The following is a 27,615-nucleotide window of genomic DNA, read 5'->3' as shown; positions in this document are numbered from 1 at the left end:
TGGATGGGACAATAATGGGAGGTCAGCAGATAGCCCTGAGCCCCTGACGCCATGCATGTACTCCACACACACACAAGAATATAACAATACTACACAAAAACTTATGCGAGGCGTTTAGGAATGGGACTTGGAGACGGGTAAGCATTTAAACCGCCTCGATTAATGCATTGGATTAACCGAGGCGGACATTTTTATTAACTGAGGTGATCATAATCAACCGTCTCGCAAAATCGATTTACGTAGGCGCCTCCTAAAATCTATTAAGAGGCCTGCCTCCAAAATACCCTCATTTTCGGAAGGCCCGCCTCGGTTAATAGTGGCCAAGCCCACTCACATCCAGTTCGGCCCATCTTAGCCCGACAACAACACTCCACTATATATACTAGATCAAACCCTAGCCCACTCACCCGTCAGCCTCCCTCCCTCCCTCTCCTCTCCCTCAACTCTGCGGCGCATCTGAGCGCACAGCGCGAGGCGCATCCCTCTGTCTCTCCCTCCCTATCACTCCTCTCCCTCCAAAGCGAGCAACGACTCCCTCCTCCCTCTCCTTCGGCGCGGAAGCGGTGGTGGCATGCCGGGCGCGGGACGACCCCCAGCCCCCTCTCCACTGGATCTGGGCGCCGCACGGCCCTAGACCCCCTCCACTCTCTCCACCGGCGCGACGGCGGCGGCACGTCGGGCGCGGTGCGACCCCGGCCCCCTCCTCCCTCTCCACCGGATCTGGGCGTCGTGCGGCCCCAGGCCCCCTCTTCCATCTCCACCGGCGCGGCGGCGGCGGCGCGCTGGGCGTGGGGCGACCCCCGGCCCCCTCTTCTGGCTCTCTACACCGGATCTGGGCTACCCCGCGACGTCCCTCTCTCCCATGGCTCCCCAATAGCGGCGGCTCCACCTCAAAGGGTGAGATCCAGTGGAGGGCGGGGCTGGCGGTGTGGGAGCTGTGGACCTGCGACACAACTGGAACGAGGTTCTTTGCCGAGGGCCGGATACGCTCGGCAAAGAAGCCTTTGCCCTCGGCAAAGGCTTTGCCGAGAGTTGCTCTCGGCAAAGTCCGGTCGGCACAGTACCTCACGGCAAAGGCTACTTTGCCGAGAGCCGCATCTTGGGCTCTCGGCAAAGGATTTGCCGAGGGTTAGCCGGCCGTCGGCAAAAATTTTCGCCGTGACGGGGAGAGGTCACGGTAAAGTTGATCTTTGCCGTGAGCCTTAGCAAGCTCTCGGCAAAGAATTTCTGAATTTTTTTTACAAAAAACTTTGCCGAGCGTCTGTCAGAAGAGCTCTCGGCAAAGAATATTGATATTTTTTTTTGACATTTTTTGTGCCGAGAGCTATGGCTCAGCTCTCGGCAAAGGTTTCCTTTTTGCCGAGCGCTATGGTCATGCGCTCGGCAAAGCTAGGATTCTGTGTGCTCTCGGCAAGTGAAACCACGCAGCCACCACCACGACCACGCCACCACCACCACCAACCACGCCGCCACCACCACCCACCACCACCACCACTAGCACTAGGTTTCACTAGGTTTTACTAGGTTTCACTAGGTTTGACATTTAGAGAAACTAAAACATTTGTCATACTCACCGGAGTAGAATCAAGCTGAGGTGGAGGTGTAGGCTGTAGCTGACCGAGCAGGAACTGTGGGACCGTTCCACCTTGGGTCATCGCAAGACCCCGCACGTAGGAGAGCACCTCTGCCATCTGCCGCTGATCCTGCTCCTGCTTGGCCTCTAAAGCTGCCAGCCTCTGCCGCTGCTGCTCCCGCTCGGCCTCCATCGCCTGCAGTTGTGCCTACAACATTTGACGCCAATGTTTCAAGATTGCGGAGCTAAGGTATGTAAAAGTCAAAGAACTAGGAATGGAAGAGAACACTTACCTGGAGTGTCGACACCATGGTCGGGCGCTGGCGTATGGCCGGCATTGAGCTCGTGCTTGCTGCTCGGATCTGGTGCAGCGGAGGAACAGAGGTCGTGTCGAGGACACCATCGCCAAGCCAGAACCGCCCGTGCTTTTTTCCTTGCCCCACCCTCATCACGAGCTCTAGATCAAGCCGCTCCTTGGTGGTCGGGTCGTAGTCTGGCCCGTGGACTGACCTTGCCATCTCTGTGTACGCAGAGATGCGAGGGGCAATGCTGGCGTTGGTGAACGACTTGGCAGGGACTTCCGGGGTCCAGTCGGTGGCGGACGTCGCCTTGCCCAAGTGGGACAAGGCATATGCCTTGAGGTGACCACAAGGGTGGCCACCATGTGACGCCGACTGCGAGAAAGACAATAACATTGTTAGAGTTGTTGTAGAATTGAGTGTTAGGTTAGAGAAATGGTTTCGCCTTACCCAAGCTTCTGAGAATTCAGAGAGGTTGCGGCTGCCTTGATGGTGTGGTACTCCTTGCATCAGCAAACGGCGCTCGCGTGCTTCATCATGCTCCTTCTTCCAGTCCTGGCTGAGCCACATGTCCACAATCCTCTCCCAGGCATCCGGATGCCGATTGCACCAGTTAGGAATCGCCTATAGGCCATCAAGCAAACGATATATCAGAAGATCAAATTAAGGAAACTTAATCTCAGAAGAAATCAATAGTAATGTTCCGTATTTACCGCAAGGTACTCCTCCTTGGTCAGCACCACCTGTCTCGCCTCGTCCTTTTTGATGCTATGCCCTTGGACCTTCGCGTAGTGCCAAATGTGCGCCTAATGACGCGCGTCGTGAATCATGTCCGTGACGCGCTTCTTACAAGAAGCGACCGCCACCTGGTACGCCCTGTGCTCCTTGCCCTCCTCGATTCTAAAGAAATCCTGCATAAAGGCGCGAGGTATCAATTACTTATTAGAAGAATGCCCAATGAATACGATGTATCTGTGGCTAAAAGAATACAATGTGTGCCTGAAAGACTTACCGATAGGTCCCTGACGACCCGCTCGCCTTGTTCCTGTATCTGTGGCCACTACGATCCATGGCATCGGCGGCCAATTCATAGTGGTCGAACTGAGTGGGCGGCTCGAGCATGTCCGGGCTCACCTCCACCAGGCCAGGTAGGGATGGCAACGGGTGAGAAACCCGGTGGGGGGCAGAAGAACACACCCGCCCCCACCAGGGTTTAAACACCCCGTCACCCGTACCCGTCACCCGTGACGGGTCTCAAATTTACCCAGACCCATCACCCGCGTGGGTAACGGGTACCCATCGGGTGACCCATCCCCATTTAACAATAACACAAGATCACAATTCACAAAGCTAACATCATCAAAAATTCAGAATGATCATGCAAGTATGCGGCGCAGGAAGCGGATGCGAACAGACACGAAGACGCCTGGGTTGCGGCGCTGCTGAATGAGGAGGATTAATTGGAACACTAGGGTTTTCTTCTCTATATACTGTTTAATGACTGGATGGGCCTATGTATCATACTCAAACAGGGGACCCAACGGGTAACGGGTTTGGGGTATATAAGAACGCACCCATACCCGCTTCACCCGATGGGTGAGGTAATCACCCAGTAACGTACCCGTGGGGGGCAAAATCCCCCAAACCCGTACCCTAATAGGGTTTTTACCCGCGGGTAAACGGGTCGCGGGTACCCGTTGCCATCCCTAAGGCCAGGGTAGTGCTCCTTGCACAGACCTCCTAGGATGCCATTCACTTTGCGTGCCTTGGCTCCAGTCTCCACAAGTTTCTAGTTCCTGCACAAGTGATTACAAAAAGTATTAGTTTGTATTTTGATTTTCAACATTTCAAATGAAGAAGTTTCGAGCACATCTTAAGTTACTTACCTATCCCCATAGGGTGTGATCAGCGGGTGGGCCGCTTCAGGTATTGGTCGACGCGGGAGCTTCGTGGGACCACGCAAGTACACCGTCGACAAACCAGAGGAAGTGGATCCCCCTGCAGTCACCTCGTCCCCTGAGGTGGAGGACCCCCCTGCATCCGCATGCTCCATCGCGGTGGCAGGCTCCTCCACGGCCAGAGGGGTAGTCGGCTGCGTCCTGCTTGGACGCCTACGGCTCCTCCGCCTTAGCACCGGCTCTGGAGGCTAAACCGACGCCTCCGGCTCCTCTTGGCTGGCGTAAAGAGACTGGACGGACCTCCTAGGTGGCATCTCTTGCATTAGGGTTGTCCTTTGACTTGTTAGTGTCCATGAGTGTTGCCCAGAGAGCTTCGATGACATTCTTCTCAGTGTGCATTACATCAATGTTATGTGGCAGGGCCAGGTGCTTAAAATAGGGAAGCCTCTCCAAGCCCGACTTATGAGTCCACATATGTTGAACACCATACCCCACGAAACCAACTCCGTCTTCCTTGGCGACAAGACCATCTATCTGAGTAAGAACCTCGGCGCCAATCATCTTCTACGGTTCAGGGTCTGTCACTACGACACCTTTCGTAAAGTTCTTAATGTCTCGTCTGAATGCATGGTCAAGAGGGAGGAATTGTCGATGTTTGTCGAACGAGGAAAACTTGCCACCACTCTTCAACCTAATGAACTACAGAGCTGCCTTGCATACCGGGCATGGGAACTTCCCATGGACACACCAGGCACTGAATAGACCATACGCCAGAAAGTCATGCATCGAGTAGTGGTACCAAACGTGCATTGTGAAGTTCCTCTTTGTAGCACGGTCGTATGTCAGTACCCCATGATCACATGCACTGATCAACTCATCAATCAAAGGCTCCATAAACACACCCATATGTTTCCCCGGGTGACCAGAAATTATCAGCGACAAGAATATGTTCTGACATTGAAGAAGGACGCCGGGGGGAGATTGAGGGGGATAACGAAGATTGGCCAACAAGTGTATGGGTCCGCCATCATTCCAAAAGGATTGAACCCATCTGTTGCAAACGCAACACGCACATTATGAGCCTCTAGAGCTTTGTCAGCATAAATGCCATCAAATGTTTGCCATGCTTCACCATCTGATGGATGTACCATCTTGTCAGGATTGTATCAGATGCCATTTTTGTGCCATGTCATCTGTTTCGCGGACTCCTCGCTCATGAATAGCCGTTGGAGTCTCGGTATGAACGGAAGGTACCGTAGGACTTTCATGGGGATTCCAAGCTGCTTCTTCTGCCCATCACTAGATTCTACCTCCACATACCTAGAGGACTTACACTTTGGACAGTACTTTACTTCCGCGTGTTCTTTCCTAAAGAGGACGCACCGGTTCTCACAAGTGTGTATCTGCTCATACGGCATCTTAAGATCTTTGAGGAGCTTCACTGACTTGTACATGTTCTTCGGCAGCACGTGATCTGTCGGAAGCAGGGTCCCAAAAACTGCCAGCATACTATCGAAGCAGTCTCGACTCATGTTATGCATGGACTTTAACCCCATTAAGCGTCCAATGGCATCGAGTTGAGAAACATTTGTCTTGTCATGAAGGGGCCTCTTAGCCGACTCCATCATGCGATAGAATGCCCTTGCGGTTTCCTCTGGCTCCTGCTCCTCGGTTTCGTCCATACATCGTACACCGAAGTGTGCTTGGTGGAAGTCATCCATCCTCGGCTCCTCGCCCAGTCCGCGCGCTCCCATGACGCCGTACGGGTGTTTGAGCAGATGCGCATGCGCGGCCTCGCCCCCGACGCTCACGCCTGCACCGCGCTCGCCAGGGCCCGGATGACGGCCACCGCGCGCAGGATGTTCGACGAAATGGCCATGGCGGGGCTCGCCGTCAACACGCACGTCTACAACGCTATGCTGCACGTGTGCCTCAAGGCCGGGGATGCCGCGCGCACCGAGGCGCTCGTCACCAGGATGGACGCAGCTGGCTTGCCCTTGGACCGATTCTCCTATAACACCGTCATCGCCCTATCAGTTCACTTACAAGGCTCTCATCCATGGATTATTCTGCTAGGCCAAGGAGCTCGTTGAAGCCTTCTTTCAGATGGTCGATGCAGGTGCTTTGATTGCATCTATCTTATGGTTCCAGTTAGTGCCACTAGCTAATTATAAGGACTGCATTTTTGATAGTTTAATGGCACTAAGATCATTATGTTGCTATATAGGCAACCAGTTTGCAATGACTCGCTGATTATATTGCGATCATATCATAGTTGTATCTGTCGTATACAGCCTTGTATACACCACACTTGCTAGCTGAAATGTTTTATATGGATTGCTAGTTGAAAAGTTGTCGAATTTTTCTAAAAATTATGTGTCAAATATGTCAACTTATTGATACGAAAATAGGGGTAAAAACACAAATGTCAAAATAAAACAGGGGTAAAAACGTAATGGGCAAAGTTGTCCTTTGTCTCAAAGTTAACACCGGTAGAGAGACTTCACAAAGCAGGGTAAAGTCTCCCTTCGTTTGAAATCGCAGGGGTAAAATCACAAAGTTAAAAAATAAGGGCAAAATCACCATTTCGCTTCAAAACATGGGTAAAAACGCTTAAGTCCCTTCTTTTTTGTGTGCTATGTTTTTACAGATGCTATGCTCGGTGGAAACTGGTCGTTGGAGAGCCTTGTCATGCATTATGCTTGACCTAGAGAAAATGAATTAAGGATTTAAGAACCAATGATCTGTTTTTTTATCGGAACCAATGATCTGTTTTTTTTAAAAAAAAAAGAGTTTTTATCCTGTTGAAAGCTCTAATATTCATGCTTGATCAAGAGATATGGGATGGGATGTCTAAACAATTAATTTGGCACGCTCTTGAGGGAAGGAATTGATGCATTGGCTTAATTGTTCTATTTTGTGAATAAATATCAATTAAGTTTGTCCTTAATGTGGCCCGTAGTGTTAACACTGGCGATATACTAGTTCTAATAGTATGGCAATTAATCTCCTAGAAAACAAGATTGACCATTTTTGCACACGTGGCCAAACGATGAAAGAAAAAAAAAGAAATAATAGGTCTGATCTACACTGACATCTTACCATCTTTTGTGAAATGTACCTGATATGAAGAATTTTGTTTTATACGCCTATGTATTTCTTGTTGAACCCTTTCTTTTTTGTTTTTGGTGAACTTATATTCTGGCCACTTCAACTATCTAGATGATAATATCTGATTTATATAATCTCATCATATTATATACAAATCAGCTCCAGTGTTACTCAAACCAAGTTGAGAAACTCCTGGAATTTCGAATTCTACCAAATTGGATCCTGATTTCAGCTTATGCAGTTATGTTGCGTCGATGTACAAATGACTCAAATATTCCAAATATGGTGTGCTGGTAGCCATTGTAAGATTCAAGATGGATTTTACTATCAAAAGAGAAAAAAGACTCAAGATTTTTTTAACAAAAATAGATTTATTTAATTGTTAATGAAGCTATTTTAAAAATTGCATAAAGTTAATAGGTGTGAGCTTTATATCATATCATGGATAGAGTAATGCCAAATTAGTTTGCAAATTTTGGAATTTTAGTTGGCACATTAGAATTTTCATTTCAACTTATGATGAAGAGTTAGTTGATTTGGTTTAAATACAAAATTTACTTGATTTGGTTGGAAGGTAATAACATTAGAACTGAAGTGTTATAGGTAATACACTTAAGAAATTAATAGGGTTTAGATTGGCTAATGATGATTTAGGCTTATGGTTCCTTTTCTAGTACCAATGTTGTTGGTACTAGGGTTTAGGTCGTTTAGATAATAATCATGATAGGGTCCGTTGCATTGTACCCTCTGGTTGTAGTGTAATATATAGATAGATTTTTTCTCTTTTTTTCTACCATTTTTTTCCTAGAACACGACTTCACGTGTATTTCATTAAGAAGAAGTAGCACAAAGAGTTCATTGCCATCCGAAGGCGAGATGCCTCGATGGCGCCGGTACAAACCATCACGCGGGAAAAGTTACGTACTACATGATGAAAGATTTTGCGACAACTAGAAACGGCCTCTAAGGCACCATCTCGGCCACCATGAACAACGAGAGTGCCATAAAGCCCGCGGCGATCCACTCGTCCCCTTCCTCCATCACCTTCCGCGCTGCCAGAGCTGCCGTGTAGGCCACATTGTCGAAGACACGGGAGTTGCGTTCCTTCCATAGCCACCAAGAGACGAGAAGAATTGCCGAGTCAAACCACTTTTGTGGTTCTTTAGGCACGTGACGTCTTGCATCCATCCACCAGATTGGGAGTGTCGCCCCCGGCAAAGGAGTGAGCCAATCCTAGTCAAAGCGACGCAACAGGCAGCTCCACAGTTCCCTTGCATAGACGCAAGAGATAAGCAGGTGATCAACCGTTTCGTCCTCCTGGGCGCAGAGGTCACAATCCGCCGTATCCTGGAGACCATGCCTCTCATTGATCATGGATACAGAGAAATCATCGACTTTGGTTTCCTAAAGGCAAACCACAAAAACACGTTATTGGACAATGATGTCCCTAACAGCAATGCGACGTGCTCGGCTGTTGAGCCCACAGGCGTTCCATACTAAGAACTGATAGTAATTCATGATAACTAGAATGCGCGAGAGTGACGGGCATCAGTTAGACGTCGAAGGCCAAAGCAGCCGCTCGGTGGCCTCCCATTGGGAACAGCTCGCGCATGGCCGCGCGCTTGGAGGAGGATAAGGGCTCCTTGAAGGTTTGATGAAACATGTCAGCGTAGGAGGAATTGGGACTCTATGGCGGAGATGACCTCCCCGCTGGCCTCCGCTTTCGCAGCATGACCTTCTTGGCATGAATCTCTAGCCTCGGGTCATGAAGGTGCGTCATGGATGTGATACGCGTGGTACGTCGAGGGACCACAGAGCTGACCCGACGGGAGGCGTGACGGATCGGAGTGGCATCGATGAGTGGCTCCTGCAGGGGAAGGCATAAGGAGTCAATGAACTCAGGCAGCGACATTGTCATGGCTTGCACGGACGGCGCCAATGCCTAGGCGCCCAGGGATGTAGCCGCTGGTGCCAGGTTTCCCAGCGACGCAGGCTCCTCCAACCCCAACTCATCATCGATGACCGGATCAGGGACATCAGAGACAAACCCATCAAGCCTTATATTTTCATCAGCTACTGGATCAGAGGTAGGCCCATCTGACATTGTAAGCTCTTGCTCATAGCCCAGCTAGCGTTCTTGCCCAGGGCCGGCCCAGCCTAGAGCGGACTCACATACCGGATCCTAGGAAGGTAGCGGGCCGTCTCCGCTCATGTTGGGCTACATCAGAAAACTTGGTCCATCATGGTCCAAGGTTCGTCCACACAGGGAGCCCACAAACAACGACTGGTCCTCGTAGAGAAACTTTCCCTAGAAGCCTGGGGCACCGCCGCACGTGTTGCCAACGGGGAGAAGGTCATCCCTGCTTGCACTGTCGCGCTGGACCCCTGACCCTGGCAGCAAGAGTGGCAGGCCTGCTCGACCAACATTGGGTCCGTATCGGTGCCCATGCCATCCTCGAATGCATCGCCGAGGCGAGCGATAAGACCAGGTGAGGGGTCAAAGCTATCCGCGCCTAGCTTTTCACCTGCCCCGATGAGCACAGGACGTGAATTGCCATAGAACCTGGCACGTGTGGCACGCCCACCCAGAATTGGGCAGACTACGGAGCCAATGACCAGTGACCTCCCCGCCTCGTCCGTGGGCCCACAGGCATGCACATAGGATGGCGTGACTTTCTCCCCTCCAACCATGGTGACCGGGCTAGACGGTGGCGAGCGACCACCGCGGCAATGGTCAATCCCCGGGTGAAAGCGGTTGTAGTTGCTATCAATAGAGCCATCGTCGTCGCTGTCACGACCGCTGAAGTAGTCGTCGACAAGGGTCGGCCCCCGCGATGGGCCACCGCATCCATCATCGATCCCAAGGTGGAAGCGGTTGAAGTTGCTGTCGCCTGATCCATCATCTTCATCCACATCACCACCATCGTGTCCATCGTCCGCAGGGGACGCTGGCAGCATATTCCAATCCTAGAACGCGACCAGACGTAGCCGCACAAGGTAGCATAGACCCGGAAGCTCCACTAGAGTGGCCTCGACGGGATTGTGGATGCGCGGCTCAGGAATGAACATGATCTGCTCGTCGGGGATGAACTGCGGATGCATACACCACGCCGTGACGAAGAATTCGCGGTCATCATCCGCCGGGATGTCGCTCGGACGGACGACATCAACGTCTGCACAAGCAGGGCCAAGGATGGTCTAAGCTGCCAATGCATTCCATGCATGGAGGGGGACGCACCTCATCCCCACCAGCACCCTGAACCTGAACGACCCTCCGTTGGCCATTGAAGTCCTCCGCCATGGCCGCCAGATCAAAGGTAGCATGGTCCCCCCTGGCGGAGTAGCGAGGACGCGGTCCCTGTCCTCGCGGCGCCTGAACCACATGACAAAATCCTCTGGATCATGGCGACGGACCTCAGCATCTTCCGCCACTATGCTGAAGCGCTCGAAGAGGAATCGGGCAACCATGGCAAGCGACACCGGGGGCCTGGTACCGCCAACAACCACGACAAGCGCAAGGCCGAGCGCGTCTTCAGCAGCCTGCAACTCAGCCGAGTGAGGGACGACGGCGAACTCTATATGACGCTGGCGCGCTGCGTGGCCGTCCTTAGGATCCGCAGCCGCCGCGCCAGCCACCACAGGGCCGGGAGACCCCAACAGAGGCGGCGGGGGTGGCGGGGGAGGTTTGGGAGGCGGAGTCAGCGGGGCGCAACAGCGTGCAGAACCGATGGCGACCGTCCCGTGGAGGCAGACCGCGCCGAGGGCGTGTCATCAGCGACGTCCTGAGCCCACCGACGCCTAGCAGCCGGCTGCCGCTGGGCGACCCGACGACCCCCAGCACCGCGACGGCGAGCGCCCACGCTTGGCACCCACAGGCCTCACAGGAAGCGGGCATGCGAAGGCGCGGTGCCCCTCGCACCTACAGTTGAAGCACCTTGTCAGGAAGATGCAATCTGCCTTGACATGGTTGCTCGCTAAGCAGTTGAAGCAGAGCCTCACCAGCGCCAGTCTATTCTATCCCAATGCAAAGGTAATTTTTTTTTTTTTGCAAAGGTAATTGGGAGAGAGGAGATCTTTGAAACCTCTCGCTCTTGTGATCCTGCATGGGAAGAGAGGGAGAATAAGATTTTCGAGAAGTGCTCCACAAGACTACTCATGCACTATTTTGACTGAAATATTATGAGAGAAAAATACTGTTAAGGCTGAAAAAAAAAATCGAAAAACCGGATATAAGATAAGCCGAACGGCCGCGTTGTATACCTACCGCCATTTTCGTCACTGATTGGTTCGACCAGGCCTCCCAAAAGTCATCGTCAACAACATGGCTCCTCCACCAGCCACACCGACGACATCTGCAATGATCAACTCGGTTATCATAGTACGAATTGTCGTACATCAAAGTTGCTGGATTGCGTCAAGCTTCCACACTGCATCAAATATATATTTGACTACATCAACGAGACTCGGATAGACCTGAGTAATAGCACCATGGTGCCCCCGGCACTGGTCCCCCTCAATTCTCTGTTGTGGTTTATTTTATCCCATCCAGTAATATTTTTATGTGTATGCTAATTTATAAGAGTAGCACAATTTATTTATTTAGTACTCGAAAAGTGCATTTTTTTACCTCAGTCATGATTTATATTTGGAATATATTCCTACAAATGCTTAATAATTCCAATAGGATATCCCGGTGTCAAGTCGTATGTTCCAACCTACCGGGTGGGACATCTGCACACAGGATCTCTATTGGGGCTATGATGAGCAACTCAGATATTTTGGCTTAATGTTAGAAAAGTTAGATATGTGCCAATTTTTACTATAGAAAAATCAAGATCATAACGAGAAATTTTAAGTTTTAAGGTTTCTTGATGTTACCCTAACTATTCACAAGCAATCAAGCAATGTGATATGCATATTTTTTTTTCAGACGGGCGAATATAACACACCATTCATTTTGAGAGGAAAAGCATACACCAACAAAGGGTCAAGCCACAAAAGGGAATACAAATCCCAATACATAGTATTGTGCATGGAAACGTATAAACACTTAGCTACTCAACACCATTCCTAACTTCTTAGGCATTCCATGAGTAGAAATGAAAGAACAAAAGAAGGCCCAAGGGCCAAGGATAATCCCAATACATATTATTGTGCTCTCTTGTTCAATCTCTCTGTAGTTTGGAAAACAACAATATAACAGGGCTTTGGAACAAAGGAACCTTCTAGAGGCCTTGATGCACTTGGGCTGTAGGTAATCTCAGGGCCTTTATAGACTACTAATACATGCTGAGCTCCCTACTTGGGACGACACAGCATAACGTTTAACGTCTCCTCCTGTCCGACTGTCCCTGAGTCATCAGTGGGTTTATCTGCAGTTGGAAGGTTGTTCTCTTTTATTGGAGATAAAAGTGGTTCCTCCAGAGGCAGCAAAATTTCATCTGTGCCAATGCTGATTCCAGAGTCATCACCTGGATCATTCACAATCTCCGTCTTCCAGTTGAGCCCAGCGGGAACTATGTCACTGTATGGGACATAATCCTACATTCACATCATATGATGCAGCTAGGAGTTGTTAGTTCTGAACAAATTAAAGGCTATATATACATATTATCGCAAGCCTTGCTTTTGAATGTGTTTTAGCCTATTAGGTACCTCAAGTTTCTCAATGAGCTCTTGTGCGTTGGGCGCATGGACAATGATTTGGCGGGCGATGTGGCTGATGAAGCCTTCCTCCATGGCCTGGTCGATGAATGCCAGCAGGGTGTTGTAATAGCCATCAACGTTCAACAGGCCAATCTTGATGAAGAGTTCTCAGTGAATTAGAGACACTGCGGCATGCTTCAGTGCACATATATATAGAAGCTTGTTGATTATTTACCGGCTTATGATGGATGCCTAACTGTGCCCATGTGATCACTTCAAATAGCTCTTCCAGTGTTCCATATCCTCCTGAATCATAACAATTTAGCTGATACAGTCACATTTACAGTGAGAACAATATTGGAAAGAGCTATGACCGGTGATGATTCAATTGCCCGGCCTAGCCTGCTGTCATGTGGCAAAGTGCATGGAAACACATGAGTCAACATTGAAAGAGAGACCCGACGCATAGCACAAGTAGCAGTGCCACTACTCACCAGGCAACGCTATGAAGGCATCGGATTGCCTCGCCATCTCCGCTTTCCGTTGGTGGATACCCTCTACCAACATCACCTTTCCCACTGTCTCTCCAATTATCTGACAACAATGACGTTAAAATTTTCATAAGGGGGTTCTAGCGTTTATACTCATGTCCTTGTCAAGGTGACAGAATGGTTTATTATCTCACTATATAAAATTAGTATTGGATCTCACATTTAACTATCAAGTACTTCACCTCTCCATAAAAGAATACAACTATGGTATCCATGCTGGTCAATATCTAGCTCAAGTTTGACCAAGTTTATAGTAAATACTATTAGCATTTATGTCTCTAAATAAATTTATTATAAAAATATATTCTATAATTAATCTAATAATATTTATTTTGTATCATGAATGTTTGTACTTTTTTATATAATTTCAGCCAAAATTTGAATTATTTTACTTCTCGAAATACGAGAATTGCATTCTTTTGTGGAGAGAGAGAGAGAAGTTCCTACTCTCTATGTCCCAAAATATAAGGAGCACACATATTTTAAGATTCAAACTGCTTGCGATTTCAGTCTTACAAAAAAAAACTCGACTAGAGGAAGAGATTTAAACCTTACCATTTTTGTAATAGGTGGAAGCAGGTTGGCTAGGTGACAAGTGACATGCACGCCCACTAGCCAATTAATTCATCTCAGGATAATTATAAATTCTCTTATAAAAAGAAGATCATTTGATTAATTTTGTTATAAAAAGAATGTTGGAGTTGTTCCAAATTCACTCCAGGATATAGACCGGGCTTCTGACGGAGCGAAGCGGAGGCCCGTCGCCGAAGGCTTGGGGCGGAGCGTAGCGGAGTCTGAAGCCGGCCCATCAGGTCTCGCCCCTGTGCTCGGGGGTGCGGGGGGCGGAGCCCCCCGCGGTACGGTACGGTATATACACCCTTGCTAGGGTTTCGTGGTGACTTGATTCTCTTGTAAGCCGCCATAGGCGTGTAACCAAAAAACTCTTGAGATAGTGAGATTGTTGCTGGCTGGTGCCCGTGGTTTTTTCCCTTCACATCGGAGGGGTTTTCCACGTTAAATCGTGTGTCTCCTCTGTGGCTTGATTCTTTACTTCATATTCCTATATGTCGTTCATAACAAGTGGTACCGGAGCTTTGGTTGCTGTTAGGGTTCATGACGATGTCGATGAAGTTCGATCTTCCGCTGCTGAACTACGACACGCGGTTCTCGCTATGGCAAGTCAAGATGCGAGGGATTCTGGCGCAGACTCATGACTATGATGCGGCGCCGGATAGTTTCGGAAAGAGGAAGGCCGAGTGGACTCCAGAAGAGATCCGCAAGGATCAGAAGGCGCTCGCCCTAATTCAGTTGCATCTTCATAATGATATTTTGCAGGAGTGTCTGAAAGAGAAAACTGCTGCAGAACTATGGCTGAAACTGGAATCGATCTGTATGTCCAAGGATCTAACCAGTAAGATGCAGATGAAGATGAAGCTGTTCACCCTGAAGATGAAGGAGGAGGATTTAGTGATGAGCCACATCGCTGAATTCAAGAAGATCGTCGCCGACCTAGTGTCGATGGAGGTGAAGTATGATGATGAGGACTTAGGTCTTTTACTGCTATGTTCTTTGCCAAATTCGTATGCAAATTTTCGTGACACCATACTTTTGAGCCATGATGAACTAACCCTAAAGGAAGTTTATGAGGCTCTCCAGTCTAGGGAGAAGATGAGAGGCATGGTGCAGAATGACGGGACGTCGTCCTCCAAGGGCGATGCTTTGCATGTGAGAGGCAGAACTGAAAACAGATCCTCCAATGATGGCAATGATGGTAGAAAGAACTACGAAAGGAGAGGCCGTTCAAAGTCCAACCCGCATGGTAATAAAAAGTTCTGTGTTTATTGCAAGCTGACAAATCATAATGTTGAGGATTGCAGAAAAGTACAGAATAAGGAGAAGAGGAAACAAAAGTCGGCGGGTAAGGTCTCTGTTGCTGCTGCTGCGTCTGATGATGATTCTGGAGATTGTCTGGTAGTATTTGCTGGTTGTGTTGCTGGTCATGATGAATGGATTCTCGATTCCGCATGTTCATTTCATATTTGCACTAACAGAAATTGGTTTAGCTCGTATAAGCCTGTGTAGAAAGGGGATGTTGTGCGGATGGGAGATGATAACCCGTGTGACATTGTGGGGATTGGATCAGTTCAGATCAAGACTGATGATGGCATGACACGCACGCTGAAAAACATCAGGTATATACCAGGGATGTCCAGAAATCTTATCTCATTGAGCACGCTTGATGCAGAAGGTTACAAATATTCCGGTTCAGATGGCGTTCTAAAGGTATCAAAAGGTTCTCTTGTTTGCTTGAAAGGTGATCTTAATTCTGCAAAGTTATATGTCCTTAGAGGGTGTACTTTACCTGGTTCTGATTTCGCTGTTGCTGCTGTTACTAATGATGAACCTAGTAAAACTAACCTTTGGCATATGCATTTGGGACATATGAGCCACCATGGTATGGCAGAATTGATGAAGAGAAACCTGCTGGATGGCTGCACTTCGAGTAAAATAAAGTTTTATGAGCATTGTATTTTCGGGAAGCATAAAAGGGTACATTTCAACACTTCTGTTCACACCACTAAAGGTACTCTTGATTATGTTCATGTTGATTTATGGGGTCCTTCCCGTAAGTCCTCACTTGGTGGTGCTCGTTACATGCTTACAATTATTGATGATTACTCTAGAAGGGTTCGGCCTTATTTTCTGAAACAGAAAGATGATACTTTTGCTGCTTTTAAGGACTGGAAAGTAATGATAGAAAGGCAAACTGAAAGGAAGGTAAAATTGCTTCGTACTGATAATGGTGGAGAATTTTATTCACGTGAATTTAATGATTATTGTAGATCAGAAGGCATTGTTAGGCATCACACCATACCCCATCCTCCACAACAGAATGGTGTGGCCGAACGCATGAACAGAACCATCATGTCCAAGGCCCGTTGCATGCTGTCTAATGCCAGGATGAGCAAGCATTTTTGGGCTGAAGCTGCTAATACTGCCTGTTACTTGATAAACAGGTCGCCTTCTATTCCACTAAATAAAAGAACTCCCATTGAGATATGGTCTGGTACACCTGCTGATTATTCACAACAACAACAACAACAACAACAACAACAACAACAAAGCCTTTAAGTCCCAAGCAAGTTGGGGTAGGCTAGAGTTGAAACCCAACAGAAGCAATCAAGGTTCAGACACATGAATAGCTGTCTTCCAAGCACTCCTATCTAAGGCTAAGTCTTTGGGTATATTCCATCCTTTCAAGTCTCCTTTTATTGCCTCTACCCAAGTCAACTTCGGTCTTCCTCTGCCTCTCTTCACGTTACTATCCTGACTTAGGATTCCACTACGCACCGGTGCATCTGGAGGTCTCCGTTGCACATGTCCAAACCATCTCAATCGGTGTTGGACAAGCTTTTCTTCAATTGGCGCTACCCCTAATCTCTCACGTATATCATCGTTCCGAACTCGATCCCTTCTTGTATGACTGCAAATCCAACGCAACATACGCATTTCCACGACACTTAGCTGTTGAATATGTCGTCTTTTTGTAGGCCAACATTCTGCACCATACAACATAGCAGGTCTAATCGCCGTCCTATAAAACTTGCCTTTTAGCTTCTGTGGTACCCTTTTGTCACATAGGACACCAGACGCTTGCCGCCACTTCATCCACCCTGCTTTGATTCTATGGCTAACATCTTCATCAATATCCCCGTCCCTCTGTAGCATTGATCCTAAATATCGAAAGGTATCCTTCCTAGGCACTACTTGACCTTCCAAACTAACATCTTCCTCCTCCCGAGTAGTAGTGCCAAAGTCACATCTCATATAAGTGTCTTTTCCTTGGTGATTGTTCACAGTTGAAAGTTTTTGGATGCACTGCTTATGCTCATGTTGATAATGGAAAATTAGAGCCTAGAGCTGTTAAGTGTCTTTTTCTTGGTTATAGTTCGGGAGTCAAAGGCTATAAATTGTGGAATCCTGAAACAGGAAAGACTTTTATGAGCAGGAGTGTTGTTTTCAATGAATCTGTGATGTTTACTGACAGTTTGCCCTCAGATCATGTTCCAGAAAAAGAGCTGCAGCGTATGCGCATGCAGGTGGAGCATGTTGATGATGATATAGGTGTGCAGGTGGAGCCTGTTGATGAGCATGGTGACCATGATAATGATGTTGCTGAGGATGATGCTCATGATGATGTTCAGCAAACTCCTCCTATTTTGCAGTTAGAGGAGGATTTACCTATTGCTCAACGCAAGTCAAAAAGGACAATTGCACCTCCTAAGCGTCTTATTGAAGAGTGTAATTTGTCTTACTATGCTTTGAGTTGTGCTGAACAGGTGGAGAATGTTCATGAGCCAGCAACCTATAAAGAAGCTATTCGTTGTGGTGATACTGAGAATTGGATTTCTGCTATGCATGAGGAGATGCAGTCTCTTAAGAAGAACAGTACATGGGAGATTATACCTTTGCCTAAGAATAAGAAGACCATCAGCTGCAAATGGATCTTCAAGAGAAAGGAGGGTTTATCTCCAAGCGAGCCTCCAAAGTATAAGGCAAGGTTAGTTGCTAAAGGCTACAGTCAAATTCCAGGTGTTGACTACAATGATGTGTTCTCTCCAGTGGTAAAACACAGTTCAATTCGTACTTTCCTTAGTATTGTTGCTTCACATGATCTTGAGCTTGAGCAGTTAGATGTGAAGACTGCGTTTTTGCATGGAGAGCTTGAGGAGGACATATACATGGACCAACCAGAAGGGTTCATAGTGCCTGGCAAGGAAAAATATGTGTGCAAGTTGAAGAGATCCTTGTATGGTTTGAAACAGTCCCCTCGTCAGTGGAACAAGAGGTTTGATTCATTTATGTTAGCACACAGTTTTAAAAGATCTAAGTATGATAGCTGTGTTTACATCAAGCATGTTAATGGATCACCTATATATTTGCTGTTATATGTTGATGATATGCTGATTGCTGCCAAGAGTAAGATTGAAATCACTAAGTTAAAGAAGCTATTGAGTAGTGGTTTTGATATGAAAGATCTTGGTAGTGCTAAGAAAATTCTTGGTATGGAAATTAGTAGAGACAGAAAATCTGGTTTGCTATTTCTTAGTCAACAAAATTATATCAAGAAAGTTCTTCAGCGTTTCAACATGCAAAATGCTAAGGCTGTTAGTACCCCTATTGCACCTCACTTTAAGTTGTCAGCTGCTCAATGTCCTAGTACAGATGCAGAGATTGAATACATGTCAAGGGTTCCTTATTCTAGTGCTGTTGGGTCTTTGATGTATGCCATGGTTTGCTCTCGTCCAGATTTGTCATATGCTATGAGTCTTGTTAGTAGATATATGTCTAATCCTGGCAAAGAACATTGGAGGGCAGTTCAGTAGATTTTCAGGTACCTCAGAGGCACAGCAGATTCCTGTTTAAAGTTTGGAAGAACTGATAAGGGTCTTATTGGCTATGTGGATTCTGATTATGCTGCTGATCTGGACAGGCAAAGATCACTTACAGGTTATGTGTTTACTGTTGGCAGTTGTGCTGTGAGTTGGAGGGCTACTTTACAGTGAGTTGTTGCTTTGTCTACTACTGAAGCAGAATATATGGCTATTTGTGAAGCGTGCAAAGAATTAATTTGGCTGAAAGGTTTGTACGCTGAGCTTTGTGGAGTTGAATCTGGCATAAGTTTGCACTGTGACAGTCAAAGTGCAATTTACCTCACTAAAGATCAGATGTTCCATGAGAGAACTAAGCACATAGATATCAAGTATCATTTTGTGCGTGATGTGATTGAAGAAGGTAAGCTGAAGGTATGCAAGATTAGTACTCATGATAATCCTACTGATATGATGACAAAGCCTGTTCCTGTTGCTAAGTTTGAGCTGTGCTCAAGCTTAGTTGGTTTAATTGGATAGTCCAAGAGACTATTGTGGGCACCAGTGGTTTTCTATCTTTGTTATGTTCAGGATGAAGGGTTGATTTATGATACAAGATGAATTTGTCTCAAGGTGGAGTTTGTTGGAGTTGTTCCAAATTCACTCTAGGATATAGGCTGGGCTTCTGACGGAGTGAAGCGGAGGCCCGTCGCCGGAGGCTTGGGGCAGAGCGTAGCGGAGTCTGAAGCCGGCCCATCAAGTCTCGCCCCTGTGCTCGGGGGGTGCGGGGGGCGGAGCCCCCTGCGATACGGTACGGTATATACACCCTTGCTAGGGTTTCGTGGTGACTTGATTCTCTTGTAAGCCGCCATAGGCGTGTAACCCAAAAAACTCTTGAGATAGTGAGATTGTTGCTGGCTGGTGCCCGTGGTTTTTCCCCTTCACATCGGAGGGGTTTTTCACGTTAAACCGTGTGTCTCCTCTGTGGCTTGATTCTTTACTTTATATTCCTATACGTCGTTCATAACAAAGAATACCATTTGATTGACACTACTACCAAAAGCATTTTGAGAGGCGGACAGATGGTCTCTATTAATAGATCGTTTACACCTAGCTATCTCTGTAAATGATCTTCAAAAAATAAAACATACCATCACGTATAGTCTTGTGCAACCTCTCGTTATTACTGTACTACACACTCACTTCTAACTGAATTAAATGATGTCCTTTTGTATTAACACTTATTAAAATTGTATTGGGTAGTTTGGCCTAGCTAATATTGTATTGGGTAGTTTGATTGCTAAATGACTTCAAATGAAAAAAGTTTCAACTACAAAGTTTTAGGTTGTATCCAGCATTACAATTTTAGTATATGACTTGTCCCATACGAGATTCTTTGAAAATTTGAATGTCAAAATCTAACCTAAGAACTTCAAATAAATATTTGAGGCTTCAAGCGACTTCAAATCACAAACTTGTCAACTACAAAGTTGTTGATCACATCGACAACTACAACTTTGGTATTGAACATGTCAAAATCCTAGGTCAACTGAGAATTCTAAATTTAAATTTTAAAATCTTAAACTTAAATACATAAAAAATTTAAATAAACAAACTTGTAAACTACAAAGCTATAGATCGCATTCAGGCTATAACTTTGGTCTAGATCCTGTCAACATCCAAGGTCGTTAGAAAATTCTAATTTTGAATCTCAAAAAATTTGAGAACTTGAAACTAAATTTGACACTGTAAATAAATTCAAATAAAAAACTTGTCTACTATAAAGATGTTGATCTCATTGATCTTTAACTTTTTGATATAAAGTTCATCTTCATCCAATTTTATATGTGATAGTTATGATTTTTTTACAACTATTTATAGAGGGGAGCATCTTCAGAAGCTCACTTCTGTTAATTAATTTACAGAGACGATACACTCAAGATGCATATCTTTGTTAATGGTTGTTTTAGAGGCGACCTTAGCTTAGTAGAAGGCCCTCCTCTGAAAATTCATTTATAAAGATAATTATTTTCGGATTGTCTACTCCCTCCGTCCAAAAAATTGCACATCACGTCGAGGAGTCAAACTTTTATAAGTTTGATCAAATATGTATACAAAGATATACTAATATTTATGATGCTATCATCATATTAATAGTGGAATATATTTTCATAATAAACATATTATAGGATATACAAATGTTGGTAATATTTTCGTATAAATCTAGTTAAACTTGATCGAAAATGAAAATTGTTGGGATCACGCATTTTAGTAGAGTGACATTCAGAAGCACCATCTTGTGGTTATGATTGTATCGCTACAACATTATAATATGAATATATATGTGACTGATGAGTACATATACAACCTCGGGAGTGAGAGCTGTCGGAACGACCCTGCAGCACAACACAAGGAGATGTGAATATAAATTAATATAATAGATCGAGCTAGGATGCTCAATGGTTAGAGACATGAGGATCGATCAGGATCAACGGATGAGTACCCGAGGACGCGCCTGCCGCCGCGGTGGACCGCATGCGATACGAGCCCCATGAGGCCCAAGCTTCCGCCGCCATACACCAGATCAATGCCCCTGGACACCTGTCGTTGCATGCAAGCACCGAAAAACAGGAACGAAACAGTCCATTATATTATATATATAAATAACCGCTTTCGGCAAGCAGCACCGAAAAACAAAAATATTAGGGCACTGTACTGTACTAGTGGATAACAGTAGCAAAACACTCGATAACCGCGCGCTGGTTGTCTTTGCTCTCAGTCTCACTGCAGCCTGCCTGCAGCTAACGTGCCGCCAGCACGCACACATCTGCATCTCTCAGAGCGCGCTGATCGAGTCCATTTTTAGCAAGTACTCATAGTATGTAGCTTGCACTGTGACTTCAATACGGAAGAAACCTTTCAAGTGGAGACAATGCATGTATTGCGTGCGTCCGAAGAGATCATGTCCTTGTGGTCCACCGTGCAGAGAGCTGTGTCACGGACGCACACACAATATAACACATGGCTACTCCTGCGTGGATGCACGGTGGACCACAAGGACATGAGCTAGCTAGCAGCAGGCCAGCAGCAACAGCGAGCGAGTAGAGGCGCTGCAGGTCATCCCATGCATGCATGGCATATGACAGCTGCTAATCAGTAGTACAAGTCATCAGTAGACAAAGACAGTCGATACAGACGATCGACCGCATTGGCCGTACGTGCATCCATCGTTGAAATGAAAATGATCCGGATCCGACAGCCAAACGAGTACGTACGTAGGGCGTCCAGCGCACAGTCCTAACTCTGTTGCATGTGAAACAGTGAAAGAGTCAGCTTGGGAATAGTAGGCAACGCAGCCAGCGAGAGCGACCGTCCGTCCGTCGTCCTATCCAGCTCCGCCGCAGGAGACAGAGCACTGGATCACATCGTCACCACCCCGGCCGCCTGCCAGACCATCATCAACGACTCCTAGCGCCCGGACGTCCGGCCCCTAGCGGCGTCCAGACACAACACAGGTCATATCGTACTCCTTGTGTCGCGCCCCTGTCCCCCACCGTGCTCCGTTCCCCACTGTGTTCCTATCCCAGACAGATTTGACCGTGATGACCGACGAGAGCACGAGATGGACGATGCGGACCGCGCTGACCTCCCTCCCCGCACGCGTACGTGCCCTGCGGCCTCCGCGGCGACCGGCGGCCTACGCCTCCTCAGCGACGGGAAGGGTCGTGCTCCTGTCCCCGTTCCCCACCGCACCCTTGTTCCAAGAGCACGAAACACTTCAAGTGTAACATCGCAAAAATATGTAGTGCAACATTGGAATTAAAATACTGCAACATTGCAAAACTATATAGTGCAACAACGAAAATTATGTACTGCAACATCAAAAATTATGTACTGCAACATTCAAAAAGTATGTACTGCAACATCTCAAACAGTAGTACTGCAACATCGCAAAATCAACCATGAACACATGGAAAAATGGAAACAACTCAATAATCACCTTTCATCGCTACAACATTTGAAAAAGGTAATTTCAACACTTAAAATCCCCTATTGCAACAATTTCAACATTAGAACTCCCTTTCTGCAACACATGAATCACCTTATTGCAACATTTGAAAATTATCTGTTGCAACATCGCAAAAATCCTATTGCAACACGTAGAAACAACAAAAAGACGTACAAAAACAACAAATGGGATGGGTTCGAGGTGCAGGCTGCTCCAGCTCCTGGCCCCATCACCTTCGAGCTCGCCGGAGAGAGGAGGGAATAGAATCCAGAGCTCGCCGGAACCCTAGCCACCGCCGCGTCCCTCAGATCCAGAGGAGGAGGAGAAGGAGGGCTTAGATCCAGTTATGGACCGACCTACCTCGTCGGAGCCACCGCCGTCGTCCTCGTCTCCTGTGGGGAGCGGGAGCCAGGTAGCTGGGGAGCGCGGGGTAGCAATGGAGGTCGTGGAGGGAGGGAGGGAGGGAGCGCGGGCAGGCGAGGTGGCAGCGAGCTGGCACGGGCGTGGCGTCCGTCGAGCGCATCGCGACAGTGAGCCAGGGGTGGGGATGAGGGAGCAAGCGGCAGAGTGGGCACGCGGAGGCAGAGGCACAGAGTGGAGATGAGGATGAGGGAAGCGGAGCGAAAGTGGACGAGGACGAGTCGGTCCAAGTCATTCCGTAGGTGGATCCGTTCGAACGGAACATACACCCACTGTATATTATTATTGGGCCCTTAGTGTCCTCGAGGTAAAGTAGAATCGGTATATATGTACCTGAGTCCTGATCGAAACCTGCCCCACATATACAACAATACACGTTTAACCGCTATTGCGCATGCCAAAATAATATGTTTAGCTACTACTTATGTGTTGCAGAAGGAGAAAAATTAAATAAAACACAACAACTCACTACGGGAAATCTATACTGCTAGCTTTCATTAATTCCCTTAAAAAAAGCTTCATTAATTAGGGGCAAATCTGGCCTTTGGCATTTGGATCGCGGGACCCAACGTAATAAGGGCATGTTTCATACATGGGCTATGTTTGCTATCTAAAAATCAACTCTAGCGCATCAAGCAGGAGTTCTAATATATTGATTAATTTTTTTAGTCAAAAGCCGTGAATTAAGCATTACCAAACTAGCTAACCAACTATAGTTAATTTGAGCTATTTTTTAGCCCCAACCAATAATAACTAGCTTAGTGATCCAAACAGGTCCTAAATAATTCTGGAAAACCAGTGGAAGACTGTAATATTGTTCACAATTTATATTGTTATCGACCTTCCATTGTGTAAGTGTCGTGACCCTGGTCATCTTCGCGGCTATCATCATCCCTTATTTATATGCGTAGCTTCATACTAGCTTTCTACAATAAATATAGGGCCTATTTGGTACAACTTATAATTTGTTTATGGCAAAATAAGCTAAGAACTAAATACCAAACATTACATTTTTTAAGTTTTTATTTCTGGCCACGCTTTTTGCACACCACCTATTTATACTAAACCGCAGAAATTCGATGAGACTAGCTTATTTTAATCGTATTCTTACTTTTTTTTGTGCAGCTTCTCATAGAAATGTTTTTTTTTTCTGACGACTCTAAAAAATGAGCCCTAGAATATTGTAGATGTATGCAATAGCTCGCGAAATAACACCAGTAGTGAGCCAGTGAACACTTACTTTAGTCCCTTTGAGGTTAAGTCGAATGTAGAAAGAAATACTCGAGTTGAAGAGAAACAACACTACTTATTATTTTTATAGTTAGCTTACCCTGATCTAAAAGTCAATCCATGCATGCTTTGTTCTACCGCACCGCATAATGAGGTGGAAAGGGAAATATAGTAGCCGGCCCGCATTGGCGCGTATGAATATTATAGTGCAATAGCTAGCTAGTTTATACAGTTGCACTTCATATGTGACGCCTTGTTTGATGCACATGTATCCACCCCAATCCACATATATTGTAGTAGATTGGAATGAAATTTAAACTAATTTTTACTTCAATCATCCTCAACGCATGTGGATTAACGTGAATAGATGTGCAACAAAACAAGGCCTGAATGAATGGCAGACCATGGCAAGCAAAGAAACCATGCAATAGCTAGCTAGATAGTAGATATATATACGATCACGAGATACACACTTTGTGGTACATACCAACTCCTTGGAGAGGTCAATAGCGGCATCATGATAGCTCATCTTCTTGCCCTGGCTGCTGCCACAGAACACGCAAATCCTCCTGAACCTACTGGACTGCATCACCATTTTCCTGGCCGCCACACAATGGCTGTCTTGGTCCGTGGCCTCTCTAGTCTGCGCACTACCACACCAGGGCCTTATATAAGGCTTTAATTAGCTGGATGGGACAATAATGGGAGGTCAGCAGATAGCCCTGAGCCCCTGACGCCATGCATGTACTCCACACACACACAAGAATATAACAATACTACACAAAAACTTATGCGAGGCGTTTAGGAATGGGACTTGGAGACGGGTAAGCATTTAAACCGCCTCGATTAATGCATTGGATTAACCGAGGCGGACATTTTTATTAACTGAGGTGATCATAATCAACCGTCTCGCAAAATCGATTTACGTAGGCGCCTCCTAAAATCTATTAAGAGGCCTGCCTCCAAAATACCCTCATTTTCGGAAGGCCCGCCTCGGTTAATAGTGGCCAAGCCCACTCACATCCAGTTCGGCCCATCTTAGCCCGACAACAACACTCCACTATATATACTAGATCAAACCCTAGCCCACTCACCCGTCAGCCTCCCTCCCTCCCTCTCCTCTCCCTCAACTCTGCGGCGCATCTGAGCGCACAGCGCGAGGCGCATCCCTCTGTCTCTCCCTCCCTATCACTCCTCTCCCTCCAAAGCGAGCAACGACTCCCTCCTCCCTCTCCTTCGGCGCGGAAGCGGTGGTGGCATGCCGGGCGCGGGACGACCCCCAGCCCCCTCTCCACTGGATCTGGGCGCCGCACGGCCCTAGACCCCCTCCACTCTCTCCACCGGCGCGACGGCGGCGGCACGTCGGGCGCGGTGCGACCCCGGCCCCCTCCTCCCTCTCCACCGGATCTGGGCGTCGTGCGGCCCCAGGCCCCCTCTTCCATCTCCACCGGCGCGGCGGCGGCGGCGCGCTGGGCGTGGGGCGACCCCCGGCCCCCTCTTCTGGCTCTCTACACCGGATCTGGGCTACCCCGCGACGTCCCTCTCTCCCATGGCTCCCCAATAGCGGCGGCTCCACCTCAAAGGGTGAGATCCAGTGGAGGGCGGGGCTGGCGGTGTGGGAGCTGTGGACCTGCGACACAACTGGAACGAGGTTCTTTGCCGAGGGCCGGATACGCTCGGCAAAGAAGCCTTTGCCCTCGGCAAAGGCTTTGCCGAGAGTTGCTCTCGGCAAAGTCCGGTCGGCACAGTACCTCACGGCAAAGGCTACTTTGCCGAGAGCCGCATCTTGGGCTCTCGGCAAAGGATTTGCCGAGGGTTAGCCGGCCGTCGGCAAAAATTTTCGCCGTGACGGGGAGAGGTCACGGTAAAGTTGATCTTTGCCGTGAGCCTTAGCAAGCTCTCGGCAAAGAATTTCTGAATTTTTTTTACAAAAAACTTTGCCGAGCGTCTGTCAGAAGAGCTCTCGGCAAAGAATATTGATATTTTTTTTTGACATTTTTTGTGCCGAGAGCTATGGCTCAGCTCTCGGCAAAGGTTTCCTTTTTGCCGAGCGCTATGGTCATGCGCTCGGCAAAGCTAGGATTCTGTGTGCTCTCGGCAAGTGAAACCACGCAGCCACCACCACGACCACGCCACCACCACCACCAACCACGCCGCCACCACCACCCACCACCACCACCACTAGCACTAGGTTTCACTAGGTTTTACTAGGTTTCACTAGGTTTGACATTTAGAGAAACTAAAACATTTGTCATACTCACCGGAGTAGAATCAAGCTGAGGTGGAGGTGTAGGCTGTAGCTGACCGAGCAGGAACTGTGGGACCGTTCCACCTTGGGTCATCGCAAGACCCCGCACGTAGGAGAGCACCTCTGCCATCTGCCGCTGATCCTGCTCCTGCTTGGCCTCTAAAGCTGCCAGCCTCTGCCGCTGCTGCTCCCGCTCGGCCTCCATCGCCTGCAGTTGTGCCTACAACATTTGACGCCAATGTTTCAAGATTGCGGAGCTAAGGTATGTAAAAGTCAAAGAACTAGGAATGGAAGAGAACACTTACCTGGAGTGTCGACACCATGGTCGGGCGCTGGCGTATGGCCGGCATTGAGCTCGTGCTTGCTGCTCGGATCTGGTGCAGCGGAGGAACAGAGGTCGTGTCGAGGACACCATCGCCAAGCCAGAACCGCCCGTGCTTTTTTCCTTGCCCCACCCTCATCACGAGCTCTAGATCAAGCCGCTCCTTGGTGGTCGGGTCGTAGTCTGGCCCGTGGACTGACCTTGCCATCTCTGTGTACGCAGAGATGCGAGGGGCAATGCTGGCGTTGGTGAACGACTTGGCAGGGACTTCCGGGGTCCAGTCGGTGGCGGACGTCGCCTTGCCCAAGTGGGACAAGGCATATGCCTTGAGGTGACCACAAGGGTGGCCACCATGTGACGCCGACTGCGAGAAAGACAATAACATTGTTAGAGTTGTTGTAGAATTGAGTGTTAGGTTAGAGAAATGGTTTCGCCTTACCCAAGCTTCTGAGAATTCAGAGAGGTTGCGGCTGCCTTGATGGTGTGGTACTCCTTGCATCAGCAAACGGCGCTCGCGTGCTTCATCATGCTCCTTCTTCCAGTCCTGGCTGAGCCACATGTCCACAATCCTCTCCCAGGCATCCGGATGCCGATTGCACCAGTTAGGAATCGCCTATAGGCCATCAAGCAAACGATATATCAGAAGATCAAATTAAGGAAACTTAATCTCAGAAGAAATCAATAGTAATGTTCCGTATTTACCGCAAGGTACTCCTCCTTGGTCAGCACCACCTGTCTCGCCTCGTCCTTTTTGATGCTATGCCCTTGGACCTTCGCGTAGTGCCAAATGTGCGCCTAATGACGCGCGTCGTGAATCATGTCCGTGACGCGCTTCTTACAAGAAGCGACCGCCACCTGGTACGCCCTGTGCTCCTTGCCCTCCTCGATTCTAAAGAAATCCTGCATAAAGGCGCGAGGTATCAATTACTTATTAGA

At 47.6% G+C, this 27,615-nt stretch overlaps 1 protein-coding gene across 1 annotated transcript; it reads right to left on the bottom strand.

Annotated features, from left to right (window-relative positions):
• Positions 1-12,179: 12,179 nt before the first annotated feature.
• LOC136499920 (probable cytokinin riboside 5'-monophosphate phosphoribohydrolase LOGL3) lies at positions 12,180-24,796 on the bottom strand. The gene is made up of 7 exons (XM_066495406.1): positions 24,597-24,796; positions 20,954-21,051; positions 20,819-20,846; positions 13,022-13,121; positions 12,763-12,833; positions 12,537-12,680; positions 12,180-12,422 (listed from the first exon to the last, which is right to left on the bottom strand). Exons 1-7 carry the CDS (start codon positions 24,702-24,704, stop codon positions 12,180-12,182), a joined length of 792 nt encoding a protein of 263 aa, XP_066351503.1. The 5' UTR covers positions 24,705-24,796.
• Between the last annotated feature and the right edge of the window lie 2,819 nt (positions 24,797-27,615).

Source organism: Miscanthus floridulus, chromosome 13, assembly GCF_019320115.1.
Source record: "Miscanthus floridulus cultivar M001 chromosome 13, ASM1932011v1, whole genome shotgun sequence".
NCBI lineage: Eukaryota > Viridiplantae > Streptophyta > Magnoliopsida > Poales > Poaceae > Miscanthus > Miscanthus floridulus.
Note: the sequence above shows the minus strand (reverse complement) of the source record. Positions and strands in the feature narration are given on the sequence as shown.

Bases quoted from the DNA above. Each gene is read 5' to 3' on its own strand.
- LOC136499920 (XM_066495406.1), bottom strand. From the start codon at position 24,704: ATGGTGATGCAGTCCAGTAGGTTCAGGAGGATTTGCGTGTTCTGTGGC. The intron at 12,681-12,762 runs GTAAATAATCAA...CTCTTCATCAAG, and splicing joins TAGGCATCCATCATAAGCCG to ATTGGCCTGTTGAACGTTGA. The intron at 12,423-12,536 runs GTACCTAATAGG...ATGTGAATGTAG, and splicing joins AGCTCATTGAGAAACTTGAG to GATTATGTCCCATACAGTGA.